General features: G+C 46.4%; 1 protein-coding gene across 5 annotated transcripts in view; it reads right to left on the reverse strand.

The window, feature by feature from the left end:
• RHCE (Rh blood group CcEe antigens) overlaps positions 1 to 22137 on the reverse strand; it is a 58354-nt gene that overhangs the window by 14446 nt on the left and 21771 nt on the right. For 3 of the 5 annotated variants that reach the window (XM_030942600.1, XM_030942599.1, XM_010355710.1), the window contains 5 exons: positions 16794 to 16941; positions 15545 to 15711; positions 13766 to 13903; positions 10487 to 10620; positions 366 to 445 (listed from right to left, as the gene is read on the reverse strand). In XM_030942600.1, coding sequence (XP_030798460.1) covers positions 366 to 445; positions 10487 to 10620; positions 13766 to 13903; positions 15545 to 15711; positions 16794 to 16941 — 667 coding nt within the window. The remainder of the gene's footprint in view (positions 1 to 365; positions 446 to 10486; positions 10621 to 13765; positions 13904 to 15544; positions 15712 to 16793; positions 16942 to 22137) is intronic. The other 2 variants (XM_010355711.2, XM_010355715.2) reach the window with 2 other exon arrangements.

A 22137-nucleotide genomic window follows, 5' to 3' on the forward strand; every position in this document is an offset into this window, starting at 1 on the left:
TTGAATAAATATCTGTTGAATAAAATAGTATTATGGGTGTCCTCAGAAATAAAAGGTAGGCTTTTGTGTGTACGGATTTTCTCAGGCTTCTGTGCAAAACTGAGTGTGATCATCAGCCCTGGGTTCAAAAGTCTGCAATGTTGCCACTCACTCTCCTTATAACCTCAGGGATGTCCCTTCCCTTCCCTGGCCTCACAGTCCACATGAGCAGCAGGTGACCTCTAAGGACCTTTCCAATTCTGAAATTATGTGATCCTCAGGGAAGGAGATGGGGCACATATACATCCAGCCACGTGGCAGGGTGTGCTCTGGATATAGGTGCTGTGTCCTGGGCAATGGTGGAAGAAAGGTGGCCTCACACTGACCTGTCAGGAGACCAGATGTGATACTCATCGCCATGGCCAAGCTGAATGCCCCAGTGCTGAGGAGGACCTGGAAGCCGATCCTAGAAATGACAAAGCAGAGGTGGTCACTTGGGCATCAGGCAGCAGAGGTCATCAGGGACAAAAAGGACTGTTGGTGTCAGTGGTGCCATTGCCGGGAAGGGCCATGAGGAAAACAAGGGTCCTCGTCCTGGCTGGTACATTCCCCTGTCATTTTCCCCAAAAGCCATGCAGACATGTGGGAGGGAGGGAGGGGAAGGAGATTCCAAGATTGTCTGTGGCTTATTTTAGTTCTCAGCACCTTGTGGATAATGAACCAGACCAGGAGTCAGAAAACCCAAGCTCAAGTGCCAGCTCTGTCACTTACTAACTGCAAGACCCTGGGCAAGTCCCTTAACCTCTCAGAGCCTCCAGTTTTCTCTCTCTCTCTCTCTTTTTTTTTTTTTTTTTGTTGTTGTTTTGTGAGACAGAGTCTCACTCTGTCATCCAGACTGGAGTGCAGTGGCACGATCTCGGCTCACTGCAACCTCTGCCCCCCAGGTTCAAGCGATTCTTGTGCCTCAAGTAGCTGGGACTACAGGCACATGCCATCATACCTGGCTAATTTTTGTATTATTAATAGAGATGGGATTTCACCATGTTGACCAGGCTGGTCTCGAACTCCTGACCTCAAGTGATCTGCCCGCCTCAGCCTCCCAAAGTGCTGGGATTACAGGCATGAGCCACCACGTCTGGCCAGCCCCCAGTTTTCTCATCAGACAATTAAAGATAAAGGTTCTATTTCTCTTGGGGCAAGGTGGGTGGGGTAGAGCTTGGCTTTCAGACCCATCTCCCCTGCCCATCCTTACCCCTTGAACATACTTCCAGGACCTCTCTCCTTCAAGGCAACCCCAGGGGTTCAATTCAAAGATTAAGATATTACGGGGGCCCTTGGATGCTAAATGTGATTGTGCCAGGGTTCAGCCTGCACCTGGGAACTGCCTTCACTGCAGCCCCACGGATAGTTGTACACAACAAGCCAGTTTTTTAAGCCTTTCCTATTTCTTGTCTCAATAGGTGGGCAGCTCATATTATCATTTTTAAGACAAAGCAAAGCCCCAAGCCTGCAGCCTTGTGGGGTGGGGTGGACCCCACCTTGTATGTCATTTGGTTATCTTACCTGTCTTTACTGATTGTTCCTTATAAAGTGGGGGAAATAATGACAGTTCCTACTTCATAAGATCATGGGAGAGTGGAGAGAATTGAAAAGAACTACCCTCAGACTAGAAAAATAAATTAAAAAGATAAAAAGAGTTGCCACGCTGCTGCTCAAGTAGTGAGTGCAGATATCAACAACTACCTGCCCAACCATTCAGGCAGCCATCCCCCCATCCGCATGGCAAGCTCCAGGCCCTCATCTTTGCCATCTTTGTATATCTTCAATAGTTTGCTTCCTCCCCAGCACCAAACACAGTTCAGGTTATCAAAACCTCAGGGAAATGTTTATTGAATGACTGAAAAATGGAGTCAATTACTCAATTCATTGATCTAATATTAAGTGACTTTTAGAAAAAATTCAGGGGGACATCTGCATGACCTTGCAAAATTTCTTTTTTTTTTTTTTCTTGAGTTGGAGTCTTGCTCTGTCACCAGGCTGGAGTGCAGTGGTGCGATCTCAGCTCACTGCAACCTCTGCCTCCCAGGTTCAAGCTATTCTCCTGCCTCAGCCTCCCAAGTAGCTGAGACTACAGGCATGAGTCAGCCACCATGCCCAGCTAATTTTTTGTATATTTAGTAGGGATGGGGTTTCACCATGTTGGCCAGGATGATCTTGATCTCTTGACCTCGTGATCTGCCCGCCTCAGTCTCCTAAAGTGCTGAAATTACAGGCATGAGCCACCACGCCAGCTGCAAAAATTCTTAAACAGGACATAAAAGAACTAAACATAAAGGGAACAATGATAAATTGGACTATATTAAAATTAAGAACCTCTCTTGTTCAAAAGACACCATTAAGAAAGTAAAAGGTGGGCTGGGCGCGGTGGCTCACACCTGTAATCCTGGGACTCTGGGAGGCCAAGGTGGGCCAAAGTTGAGGCCAAAGATCAGCCTGGCCAACATGGCAAAACCCTGTCTCTACCAAAAATTATTTTATCTATACAAAAGTTAGCTGGGCATGGTGGCATGTGCCTGTAATCTAAGCTACTCAGGAGGCTGAAGCATGAGAATTGCTTGAACCTGGGAGGCAGAGGTTGCAGTGAGCTAGCGCCGCTGCATCCCAGCCTGGGTGACAGAGGGAGACTCCTTTTCAAAAAGAAAGAAAGAAGGAAAAGGTAACCCACAAAGTGGGATTCATATTCAGGATACGTAAGGAATTCCTACAAATCAATAAGAAAAAGACCAAACACCACCATAGAAAATGGGCAAACTAACTTGAATAGACATTTCATAAGAAAAGATATTCAACTGTCCAAAATCAGATGAAAAGTGCTCCATTTAGTTAGTTATTAGAGATAGCAAAATTTAAGCAACAGGTCTGGTTCCTAAATGACTAATCATAAAGCAGGAAAACACCAAGTGTTGGCAAAATGTGGAGTAAAAGGAGCTTCTGTATATACTACCGGGGATTAGATTGGCACAAAGTACTAGAGAAAATTGTTTAGCAGTAGCCACTAAAGCTGACTGTGTGAATACTGTATAATTCAACAGTTTCACTTCCAGGCATATAATTAATGGAAGTGCATTCGTGTGTTCCAAAAATAAAAGTGCTAGAATGTTCATAGGAGCAATACTAGAATATTCCTAATAGCTCCAAACTGGAAACTACCCAAATCTTCCTCAATAATGGATAAATAAATTCTGCTGTATTCACACAATGGCACACTTGTTCCAACTATCTTTTCTCAGATTCCCTATTTGTCTATTTGGCATTCATTTATCACAGGGCCACACTAATGGCCAAAGTTGTTTATCTCATTTTCTTGCAAGTCAGCTTTCTCAGGCATGGGAAACTCATAAACCCCTCAGCTACAAACTCCAACATAAGTGTTTTCACTTCCTGGCCATTAGTGGATGCCCTCACCCAGTTACTCTCCCACCACTCTTTTTCATAAAGGCATAGTCCCAGTTCCCCCTCTCCTTCTGCTGCCTGGTCCCTGGGTGATACAGTTTTGTGTGGCCCTGCATGATGTGTTCTGCCTCTTGTTTACAGGGGAACTGTGAACAACAAAACTTTCCTTCCAATAATACTGGAAGAAAATGTCACTCAGTCACCTTTATAAATTAAGACCCAAGCATGACACAACACTATATCCCAGTGGAAAAAGGGCACAGCAATGCTTAACAACCTGGATGAGTCTCACAACTACAATGTTGAGTAAAAGAGCATACAAAAGCACAGACTTACTGTATGAGTCCATGTATATTATCTCAGTTCATTTTCTGTTGCTGTAACAGAATACCACAGAATGGGTAATTTATAAAATAAGTATATATAGCTCATGGTTCTGGAGGCTGGGAAGTCCAAGAGCATGCTGCTGGCATCTGTTGAGGACCTTCTTCTTGTGCCATAACATGGCAGAGGGTATCACATGGCAAGAGGGCAAGAGCATGTCAGCTCAGGTCTCTCTTCCTCTTTTTTTTTTTTTTTTTTTTGAGACGGAGTCTCACTCTGTTGCCCAGGCTGGAGTGCGGTGGCGCGATCTCCACTCACTGCAAGCTCCACCTCCCGGGTTCACGCCATTCTTCTGCCTCAGCCTCCGAGTAGCTGCTGGGACTACAGGCGCGCACCACCACGCCCGGCTAATTTTTGTATTTTTAGTAGAGACGGGGTTTCACCGTGTTAGTCAGGATGGTCTCGATCTCCTGACCTCGTGATCCGCCCGTCTCGGCCTCCCAAAGTGCTGAGATTACAGGCGTGAGCCACTGTGCCCGGCCCTCTCTTCCTCTTGTAAGCCACCAGTCTCATGATAGGGGCCCTACCCTGATAACTTTATCTAATCCTAGTTACCTCCCAAAGACCTCACCTCCAATTTCATCAACACATGAATTTAGAGATTAAGTTTCCAACACATGAAATTTGAGGGATGCATTCAAACTATAGCATTCTGCCCCAGCCCCCAAAATGCATGTCCTTCTCACATGCAAAATTCATCTCAGTAGCCCCAAAGTTTTGTTTTTAGAGATGGGATTTCACTCTATCATCCAGGTTGGAATGCAGTGGCATGATCATAGCTCACTGCAGCCTCAAACTCCTGGGCTCAAGTAATTCTCCTGTCTCAGCCTCCTGAGTAGCTAGGACCACAGATGTGTGCCACCATATCCAGTTACATTTATTTAATTTTATTTGTAGAGACAGAATCTCACTCTGTTGCCCTGGCTGGAATGCAGTGGCATGACCATAGCTCACTGCAGCCTCAAACTCCTGGGCTCAAGTGATCCTCTCACCTCAGCTTCCTAAGTAGCTAGAACTACAGGCACATGCCACAATGCCTGGCTAATTTTTTTAATTTTATTTTTTGTAGAGACAGGTCTCACTATGTTGCCCAGGCTGGTCTTGAACTCCTGGGCTCAAGCAATCCTCCCATCTCGGCCTCCCAAATCACTGGGATTACAGGCATGAAACACCACATTTAGATAATCCCCAAAGTCTTAACTTGTTCCAGCACCAACTCAAAAGTCCAAAGTCTATGGTCTCATCTAAATCAGATGTGGGTGAGACTTAAGGTACAATTCATTATGGGAGATTCCCTCTGGCTGTGAGCCTGTAAAATCAAAACAAGTTATCTACTTCCAAAATACAACAGTGGAACAGGCATAGGACAGACATTCCCATTCTAAAAGGAAAAAGAGGCAAGGAAAAAAGGGTAACTGGTTCCAAGAAAGTACAAAACCCAACATAGAAAACAACATTAAACCTTAAACCTTCAGAATGATCTTTTACTCTATGTGCCACCTCCTGGGCACACTATGAAATTTGGACCCCCGAAGCTTTGGGGAGCCCTGCCCCTGTGGTTTTGCTGGGCTCTGCCCATGCTGCAGTTCTCACAGGTTGGAGTCTCATGCCTGCAGTTCTCCCAAGCTGGCACTGCACTATGATAGCTCTACCGTTCTGGGGAATTGGCAGTGGCCTCACCCTTGCAGCTCCACTAGACACTGCTCTGCTAGGGGGCTCTCTGTGGTGGCTGTTCACAGCATCCTTTGAAATATAGGTAGAAGAAGGCAATGCCCCCTCAGCTTTTGCATTCTGCACACCTTCAAAATTAGTGCCATGTGGATGCTGCCAAGGTTTATGACTTTTACCTTCCACATCACACCTGGGGCCACTTGAGCCACAGCTGGGATGGCTGAGGAATGCTGCACCAGAATGTAGGGAGCAGAGACCAAGGCAGCCCTGGGCAGCAACTGGTCATTCCAAACCATTCTGCCCTCTTAGAACTCTGGGCCAGCAATGGGAGGGGCAGCCTTGAAGATCTCTGAAATGCCTTTGGAGTTTTTCTCCCTTGTCCTGATGAACAGCCTCTGGCTTTGTTCTATGTGTACTAATTTTCTTATCAATCGGTGGCTTGGTCACATCCTCAGTTTGTTTTCTCAGCTGAAAATGTTCTTTCATTCTCTACAACATGGCTGACCTACACAATTTTCTGCCTTCCATAAGTCACTCTGGCACAGATGAAGTTCAGCTAAGATCTTTGCTTCTTTATAAAAAGGATGGCCTTTGCTCCAGTTTCCAACACGTGGTTCTTCAGTTCCATCTGAGACCTCATCAGAATGGCCTTTACCAGTCACATTTCTATCAGCATTCTGATCTCATTGACTTAAGTAACCATTAAGAAGTTCCAGACTTTCCCTAGTTCTGGGGTCTTCTTTTAAGCCCTCACCAGAACTGAAGAACTGTCTTTAATGCTCCATTCTTTTTTTTTTTTTTTTTTGAGATGGAGTTTCACTCTTGTTGCCCAAGCTGGAGTGCAATGGTGCGATCTCAGCCCACTGCAACCTCAGCCTCCTGGGTTCAAGTGATTCTCCTGCTTCAGCCTCCTGAATAGCTGGGATTACAGGTGTGCACTACCACACCCAGCTAATTTTTTGTATTTTTAGTAGAAACGGGGTTTCACCATGTTAGCCAGGCTGGTCTCAAACTCCTGACCTCAGGTGATCCTCCTGCTTTGGCCTCCCAAAGTGCTGGGATTGCAAGCTTGAGCCACCATGCCTGGCCTAAGCTCCATTCTTGACAATACAGGCTTTTTCTAGCCTGCTCAAAACTCTTCCAACCTCTTCCCATCACCCAGTTCCAAAGCCACTTCCACATTTTCAGGAATCTGTTACAGCAAAAACTCTACTTCTTGCATTAATTTTCTTTCTTTGTCCATTTTCTGTTGCTATGACAAAATATCAAACTGGGTGATTATAAAGAAAATAAATGTATTTAGCTCACAGTTCTGGAGGCCGGGAGGTCCAAAAGCATGGTGCCACCATCCGGTGAGGGCCTTCTTGCTGCATCGTAACATGGCGAAGTCATCACATGGTGAGAGGGCAAGAGCATGCCAGCTCAGATTTCTCTTTCTCTTCTTATTAGTCACCAGTCCCATCATACAAAGGCCCTTCCTCCAAATACCATCAACATATGAATTGAAGGATTAAGTTTCCAGCACATGAAATTTGGGGGACACATTCAAACCATCACATATATAATGTACAAAATCAGACAAAACTGACTGCTGCTGTTAGAAGTCAGGTTAGTGGTTATCCTAGAATGAGACATGAAGAGGTTCTGGGTGTTGGTTACATAGGGATATCAGAAGATTCATCAAATGGTACTTGTATGATATCTGCACTTTTCTAGATATAGCTTATACTATATAAGTTGGGGTTGTTTTTTGTTGTTTTTTAAGTAATAAGTGGCAGAATAAAGGATAAACCAAGCCTGCAGACTGCCATCCCACAACTCATTCTATATGATGCTGTCTGGAAAAAGAAATGAATGAAGCAGAAATCCATCACCATGGTAACAGTCACCCTGCACGGGGTCTTCCCTGGCCAGACCTCACTCAACACATGTCCTCACAGCAGCCCTGTGAGTGAGCTATTAGTGTCCCTATTTCACAGAGGGCAAGTTCAGGTTAGGGAAGTGAACCAAGAATTCCAATGTTTTGTGGCTTGGAATGGGTAGCTCTTGGGATTCAAACTAGGCAGGCCTGTCCACAAAGCTTGGCCAGATGCTTCCCAGATTTCATCATTTGAGGACAACATTCATGAATTTAGCCATATTGGCAGTCCAGAGATGCTATTTAAAATTTTTTTTCTCCAAATAGACTTATTTTTACATTTAAATAAATGAATTTAAAAGAAAACTGTGTTACTAGCTTAAAATGGAAGGGAAATGGGAGGTAGCTGTAAAAAGAGATATAATGAAAACAAAATGTTGCTAAAATCTCTCCCAGATATGGCAGCCTGAGGTTTTCTCTGCTATTCAAAAGAGTGGTTAACAAGAGCTAGAAGGGTGCAGAGATTCTCAGCCCAAGTGGGGACTTTCTTTTCTCCCTGATGTAATCAGAGGATTGAGAACTGAAAAAGAGTAGCTGCACCGCATGATTCAATGCCATTTCAGTGTGCCTTCCCATCACTTAAAAATCCCACAGTTTGTGAGAAATGCTCCATCCTGGCTCTGATCACAGCATCTGACTCAATCACATATGCTCATCTGAATAGGAAATTGGGAAATATTGTTTGTGGAATTAATGCAAAGTCAACTGACTTGCCCAATGCCACCAAGTAGCTAATCCACAGTTCCTATTAAGTGTTCTGACTTTGCCCTTAATCCTCTCTCCATCTTTCCATTACATAGAGATGTCTTCATACTGATGCAGCATCACTCATCATAGAGAAAGGGGCTATGTTCTGTTGCTAAATCTGCACAGCAACCCTGTGACATAGGTCTTATTTTCTCATTTTACAGATAGAAAACTGAGATTTAGAGAGTTTGAGTACCATGACTAAGGCTGCAAGGCTGGCTTCACGACTGGTGAAGCCCACACCTTTTACTCTCAGCAGACCAAAGGCCTCTGGATGAGAGATCATCACTGTCACTATGCTCTTCCCTTTGCCTGCGTCCTGCAAAGGCAAGAGGGTAACTGCTTCTTGGTCCTCAACTCACCCTGATGAGAGGTGACTTGCAGAGATGTGCTGGAGCCAGTTCCCATAGGCTCAGTGGGCTGATTGTTCTCATCTCTTCCCAAGTCCATGTGCAGTGATGTCTCCTTGACAGCTTGAACTTAGTCATGTGGGAAGCGTTTGTACCATAGAAATTGCAAATGTTACCAATCAAGGCTTTATCTTCTTGGAGAGCCAGTTGTTAAGTTAATCCTTTACCAGCAAACCACTGATCGGTTTTTTCTTTTTTGGCTATAGGTCAGTGGTTCTAAAACTTGAGCTTGCAAGAGAACACCTGTGAGGCTTATTAAAACATGAATTGCTAGGTCCCACCCCCAGATTTCTGATTGGGTAGGTCTGATGTGGGGCCATAGATAGGGCTTGCATTTCTAACAAGCTTCCAGGTGAAGCAGGCGCTGTGGAGAACCAATGCTTCCAGAGAACCACAGAATCACAGAATTGGGGATCTAGACAGCCCACAAGCAGAATTTAGCCACACAGTGTTACTAACAATCTTGAATTTTCCACCAGTCCTTGGGAGAGCCCATGCAAAACTCTAGATTTCAAGCTTCTCTTGAGAAGTCATCGGATCTGGCAACACTGAGCCTGGGTCCCTGCACTGTGATGGTGGGTGCGAGCTGAAGAGCTCCCTTCCTTCATGGGCTTTTTTTTTCTAACCTCCCCTGCCTGTTCTCGACAGGCATCCGAGTGGGACCTTGCTAGGTCAAGTCCTCATCCTACAGAGGGGAACTCTCAGGCCCAGAGGGAGGAAAGGTTCTGCTTAGAATTGCACAGTTATTAAGACAGTGGCAGACACATCACTGGAAACCATTACAGAGGCGCCTTGCTTCACACAGGTCATCCCCTCCTCACCCCAAGCAAGGATGTCTCGCCCACTGTTATGTGATCCCTATAGTTTGGGGCTACGGTTATCTCTGTATAAGGCATCCAAGAACCGGAAGGAACCCCAGCACCTCCATGATTTCTCTGAGACACCTCCAAACACATCAGCTCCTCATCACCTGCTTCAGCCATTTTTACAGCCAGGTTCCAACCGAGTGATCTTGGGCAGATAACTTCTCCTAAATATTATTTCTTAGAGTCTGAGAATACCTCAGTAGGCAGTTGTGAGAATTCAAGGAGATAACGCATATAATGGTTTTAGCCTCATGCCCAACACTTATAAAGCAGTCAATAACAGTAGTAAATGTTCTCAGTGAATATGATTATCATCATGCTATCAGTTCATCTCTAAAAATCTATCCCTATATTGCACCCAATCCACTTTTTCATTTTATATAAGCCATGTCCAGAAAATATTCACACAACATCCAGGAGGTAATGGCCAGGGCTCTGGTGTGTCAAACTGACCATTGCTGTCCACTGTCCAGGGGCCACAGGACCTCCCTCTGGTCTGGAGGCCCACATTCCCACCTCACAGTGAGACCTCAGCCAAGGTCCACCCCTCTCTGGGCCTCAGGGACGGGCTGTGCTTCGCATGTTCCTGCATCCGCTTATTAAATCCAGCAGCATCCCAACAGCCCTATGAGGGGAGATAGTATCATTATCGCCATTTACAATGGGGTGACTGAGGCCCAGAAAGGTTAAGCCGCATGTCCAGCTAGTACGCAGTGGGAGCAGGTCCACAGCAAAGCTCTGCATCATGACCTGAACCACAGTCTTAATTGGCTTGGGCCTATTTGACCTGCTCTGTCTTTGTGGGGTCTCAGATTTCACGTCTTTGTCCTACACCTAAGCTGCCCCATTTGGAAAGAAGAAGTGGCCTGGAGAGGTGATAAATCCATCCAAGGTAAGGGCTGGGCAGAATTTCTGAATAAATCAGCCAACAAGCATTTACTGAAGCCAACTGAGCACCTGGCCCTGAATGCACACGTCCCAGCTAAGGACTCTGCGCACATTTCTTCCTGAGTTGGAGGGGAGTGTTAAGGGGATGTGGGGTAAGCCCAGTGACCCACATGTTACTGCTGGCCCAGACAACTTGAAGCACCATCAGCACAATGTTGGCGATCTCTCCAAGCAAACCCGGCAAGCCGAAGGTGTAGTGCACGCTGTGGCTCTCGTGAATCCCCAGCACTCGGTTAAAACACACCTGTGGACAAATGTTAATATAAGCAGATTGGCAGGTGAGACCCATATTCCCTACCCACCCCTTTCACACACCCTTGGCATCCAGGGCCACCAAAGGGGGATGGGCACTAAGGCTCACCTCAAAGAAGCCCTTCTCAGATTGAATGTGCACTCACATCATCGGGGAGTTTGTTGAAATGAACAGTGGGCTTTAGTGGATGTGGGGTGGGGTCTAAGAATTTCTAACAAGGTCCCAGGTGATGCCAATGCTGCTGGTCCATGGGCCACACTTTGAGTAGCAAGGGTCCAGTGTAGGCACTATGCACAGTTTCAGCTGATAGTTCCTTGTGGTGGGGGCTGCCCTGTGCACTGTGGGATATTAAGCAGCATCCCTGGTCTCTCCCCACTAGCTGCCAGTAGCAGCCCCCACCCCACTGTGTCAACCAAGAATGCCTCCAGACATTATCAGATGTCCCCTGGGGGGTGACCGAGACCCACTGGTCTAGCCCAAATTTAAGCACCATCCCAAAGACAACACAGCTGGTTAGAAACAAAGCATGAGGCCACACCTCCAGATCCCCATTCAGTAATCCTTCCTCCCCATCACTCAGCCTCCTACACAGCCGTGAGCCAGCAGATGTGGACACAAATGCAAATTCAATCAGGCTGGTTCCTTCCTTAGAATCCCCATTAGTCTTCAGAATAAAAATCCAGGTCGGGCGTGGTGGCTCAAGCCTGTAATCCCACCACTTTGGGAGGCCGAAGTGGGCGGATCACCTGAAGTTGGGAGTTCAAGACCAGCATGTCCAACATGGCAAAACTCCGTCTCTACTAAAAACACAAAAAAATCGCTGGGCAAGGTGGTGGACACCTGTAGTCCCAGCTACTCAGGAGGCTGAGGCAGGAAAATGGCATGAACCCAGGAGGCGGAGCTTGCAGTGAGCCGAGATCGCGCCACTGCACTTCAGCCTGGGCAATAGAGCGAGACACCGTCTCAAAAAACAACAACAACAGCAAACACACACACACACACACACATACACACACGAAAATTAGCCAGGCGTGGTGTCAGGCACCTGTAATCCCAGCTACTCAGGAGGCTGAGGTAGGAGAATCACTTGAACCCAGGAGGTAGAGGCTTCAGTGAGCTGAGATTGTGCCACTGTACTCCAGGCTGGGTGACAGAACTAGACTCCATCTCAAAAAAAAAAAAAAAGAATAAAAATCCAGACTCCTCAACTAGCCCTGGAAGTGTGCCTGAGCACCTCCCATCTTTCAGGGATCTGGATCCACCATGCTCCTGGGTGGACCCTATGCCTTTAGAATGTCTGTTTCCTGGTTGGGCCACACACTCTTCTTACCAATAACCTTTAATACACACTGTTCCTTCTGCCTGGAATACATTCCCCATGTCTCTGCCTGGCTAATACTACTTCTCTGTCAACACTTGGCTGTCAACTGTTTCCTCTGCTCCGGGAAGCACTTCCGGACCCATCCCAGGCTAGCTTAGATGTGCCCTGTAGCTATTCTCACACTGTATTGTTTATCCATTTCCCTGACTAACCTATAGCTTGAAAAGCAGGATGAGTGTTAAAACATATGTGTTGAATAAAGGAATGATGAATGAATGAATATATGGATGAATGAGTGAATCATCTTTGAATAGTCCTGCCAGTGATGAAGTCAAGGAAACAGGCTCAGGGAACGTGATGGGCACTGAGCCTGATGATAACTTGCTATGTGTTCTTTTTTCTGCCCTTCTTCCTTTCATTTCAGGATTTCAAAGCCAGAGGAGATAAAAGAAATTCGTTCCCCTTGCAAAGATGAAAATCAGATTTGCCCTGGTTTTGGTCAAATCAAACAATTGATCAGTTTTTCCTTATTTATTTTATTTTATTTTTTAATGGCCTCCAGTTCCATCCATGTTGCTGCAAATGACAGGATTTCATTCTCTTTATGGCTAAATAATATTCCAATGTGTATATAAAATACTTTTTCTTTTTTTTGAGACAGAGTCTTGCTCTGTCGTCCACGCTGGAGTGCAGTGGCACGATGTCGGCTCACTGCAACCTCTGTCTCCCAGGTTCAAGTGATTCTCACATCTCAGCCTCCCAAGTAGCTAAGATGACAGGTGCCCGCCACCATGCCTGGCTAATTTTTGTACTTTTAGTAGAGATGGGTTTCACCATGTTGACCAGGCTGGTCTTGAACTCCTGACCTCAGGCGATCTGCCCACCTCGGCCTCCCAAAGTGCTGGGATTACAGGTGTGAGCCACTGCGCTCAGCCAGTTTTTCCTAATTTTAGGTTGAAATGGACTCCCTGAATAATCACTGTTCATCAAAATCCAGCCTTCAAAACTATACTCCTTTTTCCACTATCAAGTCTTCAAACCCATCAAGATTTGTTGTCCCTAAATATTTAGGGTCACACATTATAACCTTAGAGAAGCACATTATAACCAATTGGCTATAATGAACTATTCTGGAATGATCAGGATTTGCTGAGTATTGAAGAAAGATCCATCAACTTAGAAGAAGAATTAAACAATCAGAAGTGGACACGACCTGGACATCCGCCCAGCACCCCCTCTTCTGGGTGCTGCTCCTCTCACATCATCCACATGGTTCCCCGGCAGCAGCCATGTATGCACGATGTGCCCACCCCCAGCTGAAGACAACATTATCCAAGTTAAACCAAAGAGCCCCTTCTCCAGAGAATTTGGGATTGGGGCCAAGAGATTCCACCAGGCTGCTTTCTTGAAGCAAAAACTACACCCCACCATGTGGGGTGGAAGAGGAGGAAGCAGGTCTATAGAGTAAGAATAAAGCAGATATTCAGGAAAAGCAAAGAAAGAAGTAAAACAGGGGCTTCTGGGCTCCCCACAACACTCCAGTCCCTGTCCTTGAGTTCTGTGACACCCCAGTAGCCTTATAACAAATTCTCCCCAGTGCCCAAGCAAGCTCAAATGGGTTCTGTTACCTGCTCCCCAGCATCCTAACAAATGCACCACCGAGCCAGGGTGGATCCCTCACTAGGCGTTGAAGCCAACATGAGAATGCACCGACACCTGCCTAACGCAGCTGTGCACTGCACAGTGGCCCATCAGGTCCCAGCATCCTGCTGGCCTTCAGCCAAAGCAGAGGGGGTTAGCTGTCTAGTCTCTTACCGGCAGGCACTTGGCTCCCCCGATGGAGATCAGCCCAGCCACAAGACCCAGCACCATGGCAATCCAAGGAGAAGGGATCAGGTGACATGAGGCACTCACAGCCACGCCTCCTGCCAATGCTGCATTGTGCATATAAGTCTGCAAAGAAATTGCTTGTGGGTAAAGAAAGCAAGGTAGAGAAAGAACACCATCTTGCTACAAGTGACCAGCATGCTGGGAACAAGCCAACCCTGTAACATCTTCCCTGCTTTGCTGATCCTGAAACCACCTCTCCTGTGTTGGAGCTACATGTCCTTCATCAGTGGACGTGATGGGCCAGCGCACTACTGCCTCTTAGGCCCAGGGCATAGTCACCTTGATTGTACAGCATTTAGGGAATGAGCTGGGAAGTCCAGGTGCTCAGCATCCTGGCACCCATCACACTTTTTAGTGAAGTGTCCCTGGGCAGTGGGAAGAATGGGTTTTTGTTTTATTTTTTAGAGACAGGGTCTCACTATGTTGCCTGGGCTGGTCTTGAACTCCTGGCCTCAACCAATCCTCCTGCCTCAGCCTCCCAAAATATTGGGATTACAGGTGTGAGCAACTGTGCCTGGCCTAGAAGAATGGGGGTTCGGATGTACTTTCTTCATAAGGTTATTGTAAGGATTAAATGAGTTTCCACATATAAAGCTCTTAGCCCAGTGTCTGGCATAGAACATGAATAAATGCCCAGTAGACACAAATCATTGTTATTGTTTTTATTATTATTATTGGCTACTTGGTCCCTGTATGACTGGGCCCAGTTCCAATAAGCTGGGCCTTGTTCCTGGGTCATAGCTCTGCTATGTCCTTCACTGCTCCAGAACCAGAGCCTTGCCTTGCTCTCATCTAACACCCTTTAGCTCTCACCTAGGATTAACCTCTGGGCTTCCCTGAGCTGACACCCACTCCTGCCTTGCTGGATGTCTTAGACTTGCTGTCACCATGGAACTCATGGCCACTCACTTCCTCTTAGCACTGAATTCTGCTGTGAAGCTGTCATCTGTGGCCACCTTCTTTCCACTCCAGACCCTCCCACTGGTCTGTCCAGACTTCCCCACCACTGTCCAGACAGCCCCACCACTGGTCTGTCCAGACTTCCCTCCAATACCACCAGCTTGACCCCCTGCCCCCATCATCACAAGAATCTGTTTTGTCTCCCCTCTCACCCATCTTTGCCCACAAGACTCACACACACCATTCCCTGTCTGTATTAACAGCAGCAGCTAATGTTTGCCTAGTACTTACTCCCCGTTAAGCACTTTACATGCACCATTTCTTAATTCCCACTTTACAGATGAAGCCATTGAGACTCAAAAAGTTGAAGTGGCTTGATCAGGGCCACGTGGCTAGTGTCATATACTTCTCTACTTCTGATTCTGATGGTTCCATTCTTGAAATTTGTTGTGGGGAAGAGAGAGGCTGGCGATTTCTAGTCTAGTCTGTTGCTGCTGACTTTCACTCATGGTGACTGGCTTTAGCAACTAGCAGAAACGAGGTTCAAACTCAGGTGTGTTTCATGTTAGCATGGATGGATTTAACCACTCCCTCCAGAAAGCCTTTGATCACTGGACAGTCTCCTGAGTCCCAGGCCCACTGTGGCCACCCAGCGTTCTTCCTAGAGCTCCACTGTAGAGGCAGACATGGCTCCACCACCTGGCATGCCCTCTCCCAAGCCACGCTGGCCCTGGGGTGGGGAGGGGCATAAATATGTTAGTCCTATTAGACCCAAGTGCTGCCCAAGGGCAACACCCTCCTCACCATGTTGATCTTCCCTCGGGGGTGAGCCAAGGATGACACTGAGATGGCTGTAACCGCGCTGACTGCTAGAGCATAGTAGGTGTTGAACACAGCATTCTTCCTTTCGATTGGATTTGTCAGCAGAGCAGAGTTGAAAGTTGGCCAGAATATCCACAAGAAGAGGGTGCCTGGGGGCCAGAGAGGGTAGTTGGTGAGAACCACACACTCCTGCTCCAAAGGTCTGAGCCTTGAGGGCTTTTGGATGAGAATCCTAGGGCTGGAGAGTCTCAGCCTTGTCACTTAGAGCTAGATGGGCAAGTCACGTCTTCCTTCCAAGCTCTCAATCTGATACCAGTTAACCATATTTTATAGACAAGGAAACAAAGGCCAAGAGGGTTGAAGTCTGCATACCCCAGGCCTCCTGAACCTGGTCTGTGATGGTCAAATGCTTATTTTAATTTATTTTTTCTTTTTAATTGAGATGGAGTCTTGCTCTGTCACCCAGGCTGGAGTGCAGTGGCGCGATCTTGGCTCACTGCAACCTCCGCCGCCTGGATTCAAGAGATTCTCCTGCCTCAGCCTCCCAAGTAGCTGCTATTACAGGCGTGTGCCACCACGCCCAGCTAATTTGTTTGCATTTTTAGTAGAGATGGGGTTTCGCCCTGTTGGCCAGGCTGGTCTCAAACTCCTGACCTCAGGTGATTCATCCGCCTCGGCCTCCCAAAGTGCTGGGATTACAGGCTTGAGCCACCACGCCTGGCCCAAATGCTTATTATTATTATTATTATTTTAATGAATGTGCTGCTTTAATTTGACCCTGTGGCCTGACAGTCCTTTGCCTATTATCAAGCTCACTGCCCGATTTTCTATAAGCCTCTCCCAGGAGTCTAAGTTCATCATTTTCACAGATTTTCAAAGTACAACATTATTACTATTCCCACCCTTGTTCCTTCACCCCTGGGCCCTACTTTCTTCACTTGTCCAATTCCCTCCTTTCAGTTGAGAACAAAGGATTTGGATAAACTTATTTAAACTCACACATAATGAGTCTCTCCTTTCTAGTGGATGTTAATGAAGAGAGGTCCCTAAAAGCAAATGCTTAATTCAAAGGTGTGAATTTAGCAAACACTACTCAAAGAAATGAATCATGAGGGAAGGGCTTCAGACACCCAGGGGAAGTTGGTAAAGGAGGGAGATTTTTCAGCCAGAGCCTTTTCTAGCCATTCTACTCAGCCCAAGTATTAGACCACTCACCCCACCTTGTCCTTACCCAGCATGGCAAACAAACTGGGGCTCGTTGCTGTCTGATATTTATCCTCTGTTCCCTTGGGTAGAGGCTTTGGCAGGCACCAGGCCACAGTCAGCCCAAAATAGGCTGCAAACACGTGGATGTACATCATGTTCATGTGGTAGTCTGTCTGCAATAAAACCCAGCAAGAGCAGTGAGTGTCGGCATCCTCTGCCCACGGGCAAGCCCTGACGGTCCTTGGAGAAAGTTCAGAGCTTCACTTAGGAGGTGTGACTTGAAGCCACGAGACTGGTGTTCAGAGCGTACCCAGCCCAACCCAGCAGGCTTTGCCCAGGCTGGAGTGCAATGGCACGGTCCCGGCTCACTGGAACCTCTGCCTCCCAGGTTCACGCGATTCTCCTGCCTCAGCTTCCCTAGTAGCTGGGATTACAGGCATGTGCCACCATGCTTGGCTAATTTTGTATTTTTAGTAGAGATGAGCTTTCACCGTGTTTGCCAGGCTGGTCTCGAACTCCTGACCTCAGGTGATCCACCTGCCTTGGCCTCCCAAAATGTTGAGTTTACAGGCATGAGCCACTGCACCCAGGCTTTTTTTTTTTTTTTTTTTTTTTTTTTTTGAGACATAGTCTTGCACTATTGCCCATGCTGGAGTGCAGTGGTGTGGTCACAGCTCACTGTAGCCTCCAACTCCCAGCCTCAAGTGATCCTCCCACCTCAGCCTCCTGAGTAGCTGGGACTACAGGAATGCACAACCATGCCTGGCCAATTTTTAAATTTTGTGTAAAGATGAAATCTCCCTATGTTGCTCAGGCTGGTCTCGAACTCCTGACCTCAAGAGATCCTTCCCTTCCAAAGTGCTGGGATTACAGGCAGGAGCCACCACACCCGGTGGCCCAGCCTATTAGTAGCTCTTATATACTTTTGACCAAGGTTCACTTAGGTGTGCCAAAAACCCACATAGACATGCACCTCACTGATTCCTACTTCTCAGCGGAATTTTAACTCTGCAGAGATTGATGAGTGATATAAATTTTGCAACATGAAGTGGCCAGACTTCTTATAATACCAAACTAAAGTCTTTGGTACATTCTAGATATATTCTAATTTTGCATCACGACTATCACACTTTAGTAATGCTTAATAACTTAGTGGGCTACTGGTGAAGGCTGTCAGCTGTGCCTTCTAAAAATACCCAGAATTGGCAGGATTTTTAGCACCATTTCCCACTGACCCCATCTTGGTTTAAGCCACCATCACCACTACCCCAAATTGTTATAATAACCTCCTAACTGGTCTTCCCATTTCCACCCTTGTCTCCCTGTGGACTGTTCTCCACACAGCAGGCAGAGTGACCCTGTTAAAATGCAAGTCAGGCCGGGTGTGGTAGCTCACACCCGTAATCCGAGCACTTTCGAAGATTGAGGTGGGCGGATCACCTGAGGTCAGGAGTTCAAGACCTGTCTGGCCAACATGGCAAAAACCTGTCTCTACTAAAAATACAAAAATTAGCCGGGTGTGGTGACGCTTGCTTGTAATCCCAGCTACCTGGGAGGCTGAGGCAGAAGAGTCACTGGAGCCTGGGAGGCGGAGGCTGTAGTGAGTTGAGATCGTGCCACTGCACTCCAGCTTGGGTGACAGAGCGACACTCTCCGTCAAATAAATAAATAAAATAAAATGCAAGTCAGATCATGTTACTCCTCTGCTCAGAAGCCTCCAGCGGCTCCCATGTCACTCAAAGTCAAGGTCCATGTTCTTGCCATGACCCTGCAGGATCCACTCTCGCCTGACCTCTCTGAAATCACCTCCTATTGCACTCCTCCACTTGCTCTTCTCTCATCCTCAAACCCACTGTGTTTCCACTTTGGGTCATTCAGCTGCCTGAAAAGGTGACCCCCAGCCAGGATGTAACAAAGGCAGGGTGAAGGGAGTAGTCCACCTGGGTGCAAGCAATCGGGGTGCCTTTTCTGTAGAGGGTGTCTAACAATTCTAAAGCCAACTAAAAAGTCTGTCTGTTTTTTATTTACTTATTTTTTTTTGAGACGAAGTCTCGCTCAGTCACCCAGGTTGGGATGCAGTGGCACGATCTCGGCTCACTGCAACCTCCACCCCCTGGGTTCAAGCGATTCTCCTGCTTCGGCCTCCCAAGCAGCTGGGATTACAGGCGCCCACCACCACGCCCAGCTAATTTTTGTATTTTTAGTAGAGACGGGGTTTCACCATATTCCCCAGGCTGGTCTCTAACTCCTGACCTCAAGTTATCCGTCTGCCTTGGCCTCTCAAAGTGCTGGGATTACAGGCATGAGCCACTGTGCCCAGCCTACTTTTTTTTTTTTTTATCACCATGTGCTGACAATTCTAAACAGCGTGGGTGATAAAACAGCCCTCCCAGCATCCTGCCATTGTTCTGCCGCTGTTCTCAGGTGCCCATGTGGCTTGTGCACTCGCTACCTTCAGGTCTGTACTAAAAAAATCACCCCCTTGATGAGATGAAGCTGCCCCGGCCGCCCTCTCTAAGAGTTATCCTCTCTCCTCAACTTGTCGTGTTTCCTTTCTCCATTGTATTTCTCTCTGTGGTACTTACCACTCTCTAACATGCTATATCTTTTATCTATTTGATTGCTTATTGTCAGTCCTTCTGGAACAGACGTTCCATGAGAGTTGTATTTTCCACTGACACAAGAGTGCCTGGCATATAGTAAATACTAAATAAATATTTGTGAAGTGAACAAATGATGGTAAAAAGCCCTCAGTCATACACAAAGAGGAAAGTCTATGCAATTCCCTGATAAGAACTGAAAAGCAGGCTTGCGTTTTTCATCTCTTTGAGCTCCACCAGGAAGGAGTTCAGGAAGAACAGTTGGGGATTCTTGGCCTGGTATATTCATTTCTTAAGCTGCCTGCACCGAAATGACTCTGGTCCCTGGCTCTGGTTCCCCTGAGCCCTCCTGCTGAAGAAACCCAGGCTGAATTGAAGTTTTGAGGAAAATAAATACTCAAAATCAGTGCTAAGCCCTCCTCTACACCAGTTAAGTTAGCAAGTCAAAGCTGCAGAGAAGAGAGGAGATGATGTTATATCAATGCAGTCTTTTAAAGCAATTGTTATGAAGACTGCAACAAAGCAGGAAGAGATTCGGGCTCGCAGGGAGTGTTCCGCCTCTGAAATTTACCCCTCTTCTTGACAGCCATGTTTTTACTGTGTGAACCATCTCCCTTGCCAGCTGCAGCTGGTTGGACCAGAGTGGAAAAATAACCCAGGAGACTGATCCGATTCTCTCTCCCTGGACTGCAGAATTGAGACTAACTGAGAGAAAAGAGTTGTTTTCTGCAGGATCTGGGACATAGAAATGCAGGAACAAGTGGAGGTGGGTGGGTAGGTGGACGGGACACGTTTTTCGCTCAAGAGAAAGCTGGTGTACAGAGACATTAGATGTACAGAGAGAAGCAGAGCCAAAAGATGGAGAGCACAGACTACCTCGGATCTCAGCGGCTTCTCATAGCCAGTTCCAGTGCCCTTCTGAGTCTGGCAGCACCTCCTGCCCTTGGAGGTTCTTTTTGTTTGTTTGTTTTTTAAAATTGTCCCTACTACACAGACATACCTTTATGGTTCTTACACTGAATTCTCTCCATTCTTCCTAAGAAAGCTCTGGTTACATTTTCTTCCTGGGAATCAGGGAGTTCTCATTAATCCTTACATTAAGCAGAGAGAAAAAGCAGAAAATGGAAGTGTGCAAACCGGAATCCAGGAGCCCATGGTGATATAAACAAATACAGAGATGAGTGGATGAACAGAGAAGTGAAAGCTTTTCCTTACAGAAGAATGCCCACTATTGAAAGGAAGATGGAATTAGAAAACCAACATTGGCAATTATTATAGTACTAATTTATTCAGGGAAGAATCAATGAACACTCGAATCAATGAACACTCAAATCAGTGGGTGAAAGTTGGATGATAAACAGGATTTCTATAGGAAATTATCTCCTCACAAGATGTTTATTAATTACAAAGAAGAAAATAGTAACTTTGCAGTGGAAGATCCTGGCAGGTACCATCTTAACCCAATGATCACAGTTAACACACCTAGTAATGGGGCAAATTGACAGCCTGTCTTCTGATATGATATACTAAGAAGGGCGCACACGGCTTCTGTTGAATTCCTACCAAAAATGCATACCCACCATCTAATCATGAGGGACGGCAGACAAACCCACATTCTACAAAATAACTGGCTCAAAACTTCAACATATATCAAGGTCATGAAAGATAAAGAAAGATGAAGAAACGGTTCCAGATTGATGGAGTTTAATAAGACATGAGAACTAAATGCAAGATGTAACCCTCGACCACAAAACATACATATATATTTTTCTAGAAAGGATATTATTAAGACAATTTGTGAAATTAGAATAAGGTAATCATAATGTATCAATGTCAATTTCTCATTTTTGTTAACTGAACAATGGTTATGTAAGAGAATGTCCCTGTGTTTTAGGAAATTGTATTAGTCTGTTTTTACACTGCTATAAAGATACTTCCTGAGACTGGGTAATTTGTAAACAAAAGAGGCTTAATTGACTCACAGTTCAGCATAGCTGGGGAGGCCTTGGGAAACTTACAATCATGGTGGAAGGTGAAGGGGAAGCAAGGCACATCTTACGTGTTGGCAGGTGAGAGAGAGAGAGAGAAAGAGAGAGAAGTGCCACACTTTCAAACCATCAGCTCTCCTGAAAACCCACTCACTATCACAAGAACAGCATGGGGGAACCACCTCTGTGATCCAATCACCTCCCACGAGGCCTGGCCCTCAACATGTGGGGATTACAATTTGAGATGAGATTTGGTAGGGGATATAGAACCAAACTGCATCAGAAATATACACTGAGGCCAGTTATAGCGGCTCACACCTGTAATCTCAGCACTTTGGGAGGCTGAGACAGGCGGATCAACTGAGGCCAGAAGCTCAAGACCAGCCTGGCCAATATGGTGAAACCCCAGTCTCTACTAAAAACACAAAAATTAACTGGGCATGGTGGCACATGCCTCTAATCCCAGCTATTCGGGAGGCTGAGGCACAAGAACTGCTTGAACCCAGGAGGCGGACATTGCAGTGAGCCGAGATCACACCACCGCACTCCAGCCTGGGTGAAGGAGCAAGACTCTGTCTCAAAAAAAAAAAAAATAGTAATATACACTGAAGTATTTAGGGGTTAAAGTCACACACACAAATGAAGACAACCAAAAATTAATAAATACAAACTTCCAGGTTGGGCGCAGTGGCTCACACCTCTAATCCCAGCACACTGGGAGGCCAAGGCGGGTGGATCACCCGAGGTCAGGAGTTTGAGACCAGCCTGGCCAACATGGCGA

Source organism: Rhinopithecus roxellana, chromosome 12 (assembly GCF_007565055.1).
Source record: "Rhinopithecus roxellana isolate Shanxi Qingling chromosome 12, ASM756505v1, whole genome shotgun sequence".
Classification (NCBI taxonomy): Eukaryota; Metazoa; Chordata; class Mammalia; order Primates; family Cercopithecidae; genus Rhinopithecus; species Rhinopithecus roxellana.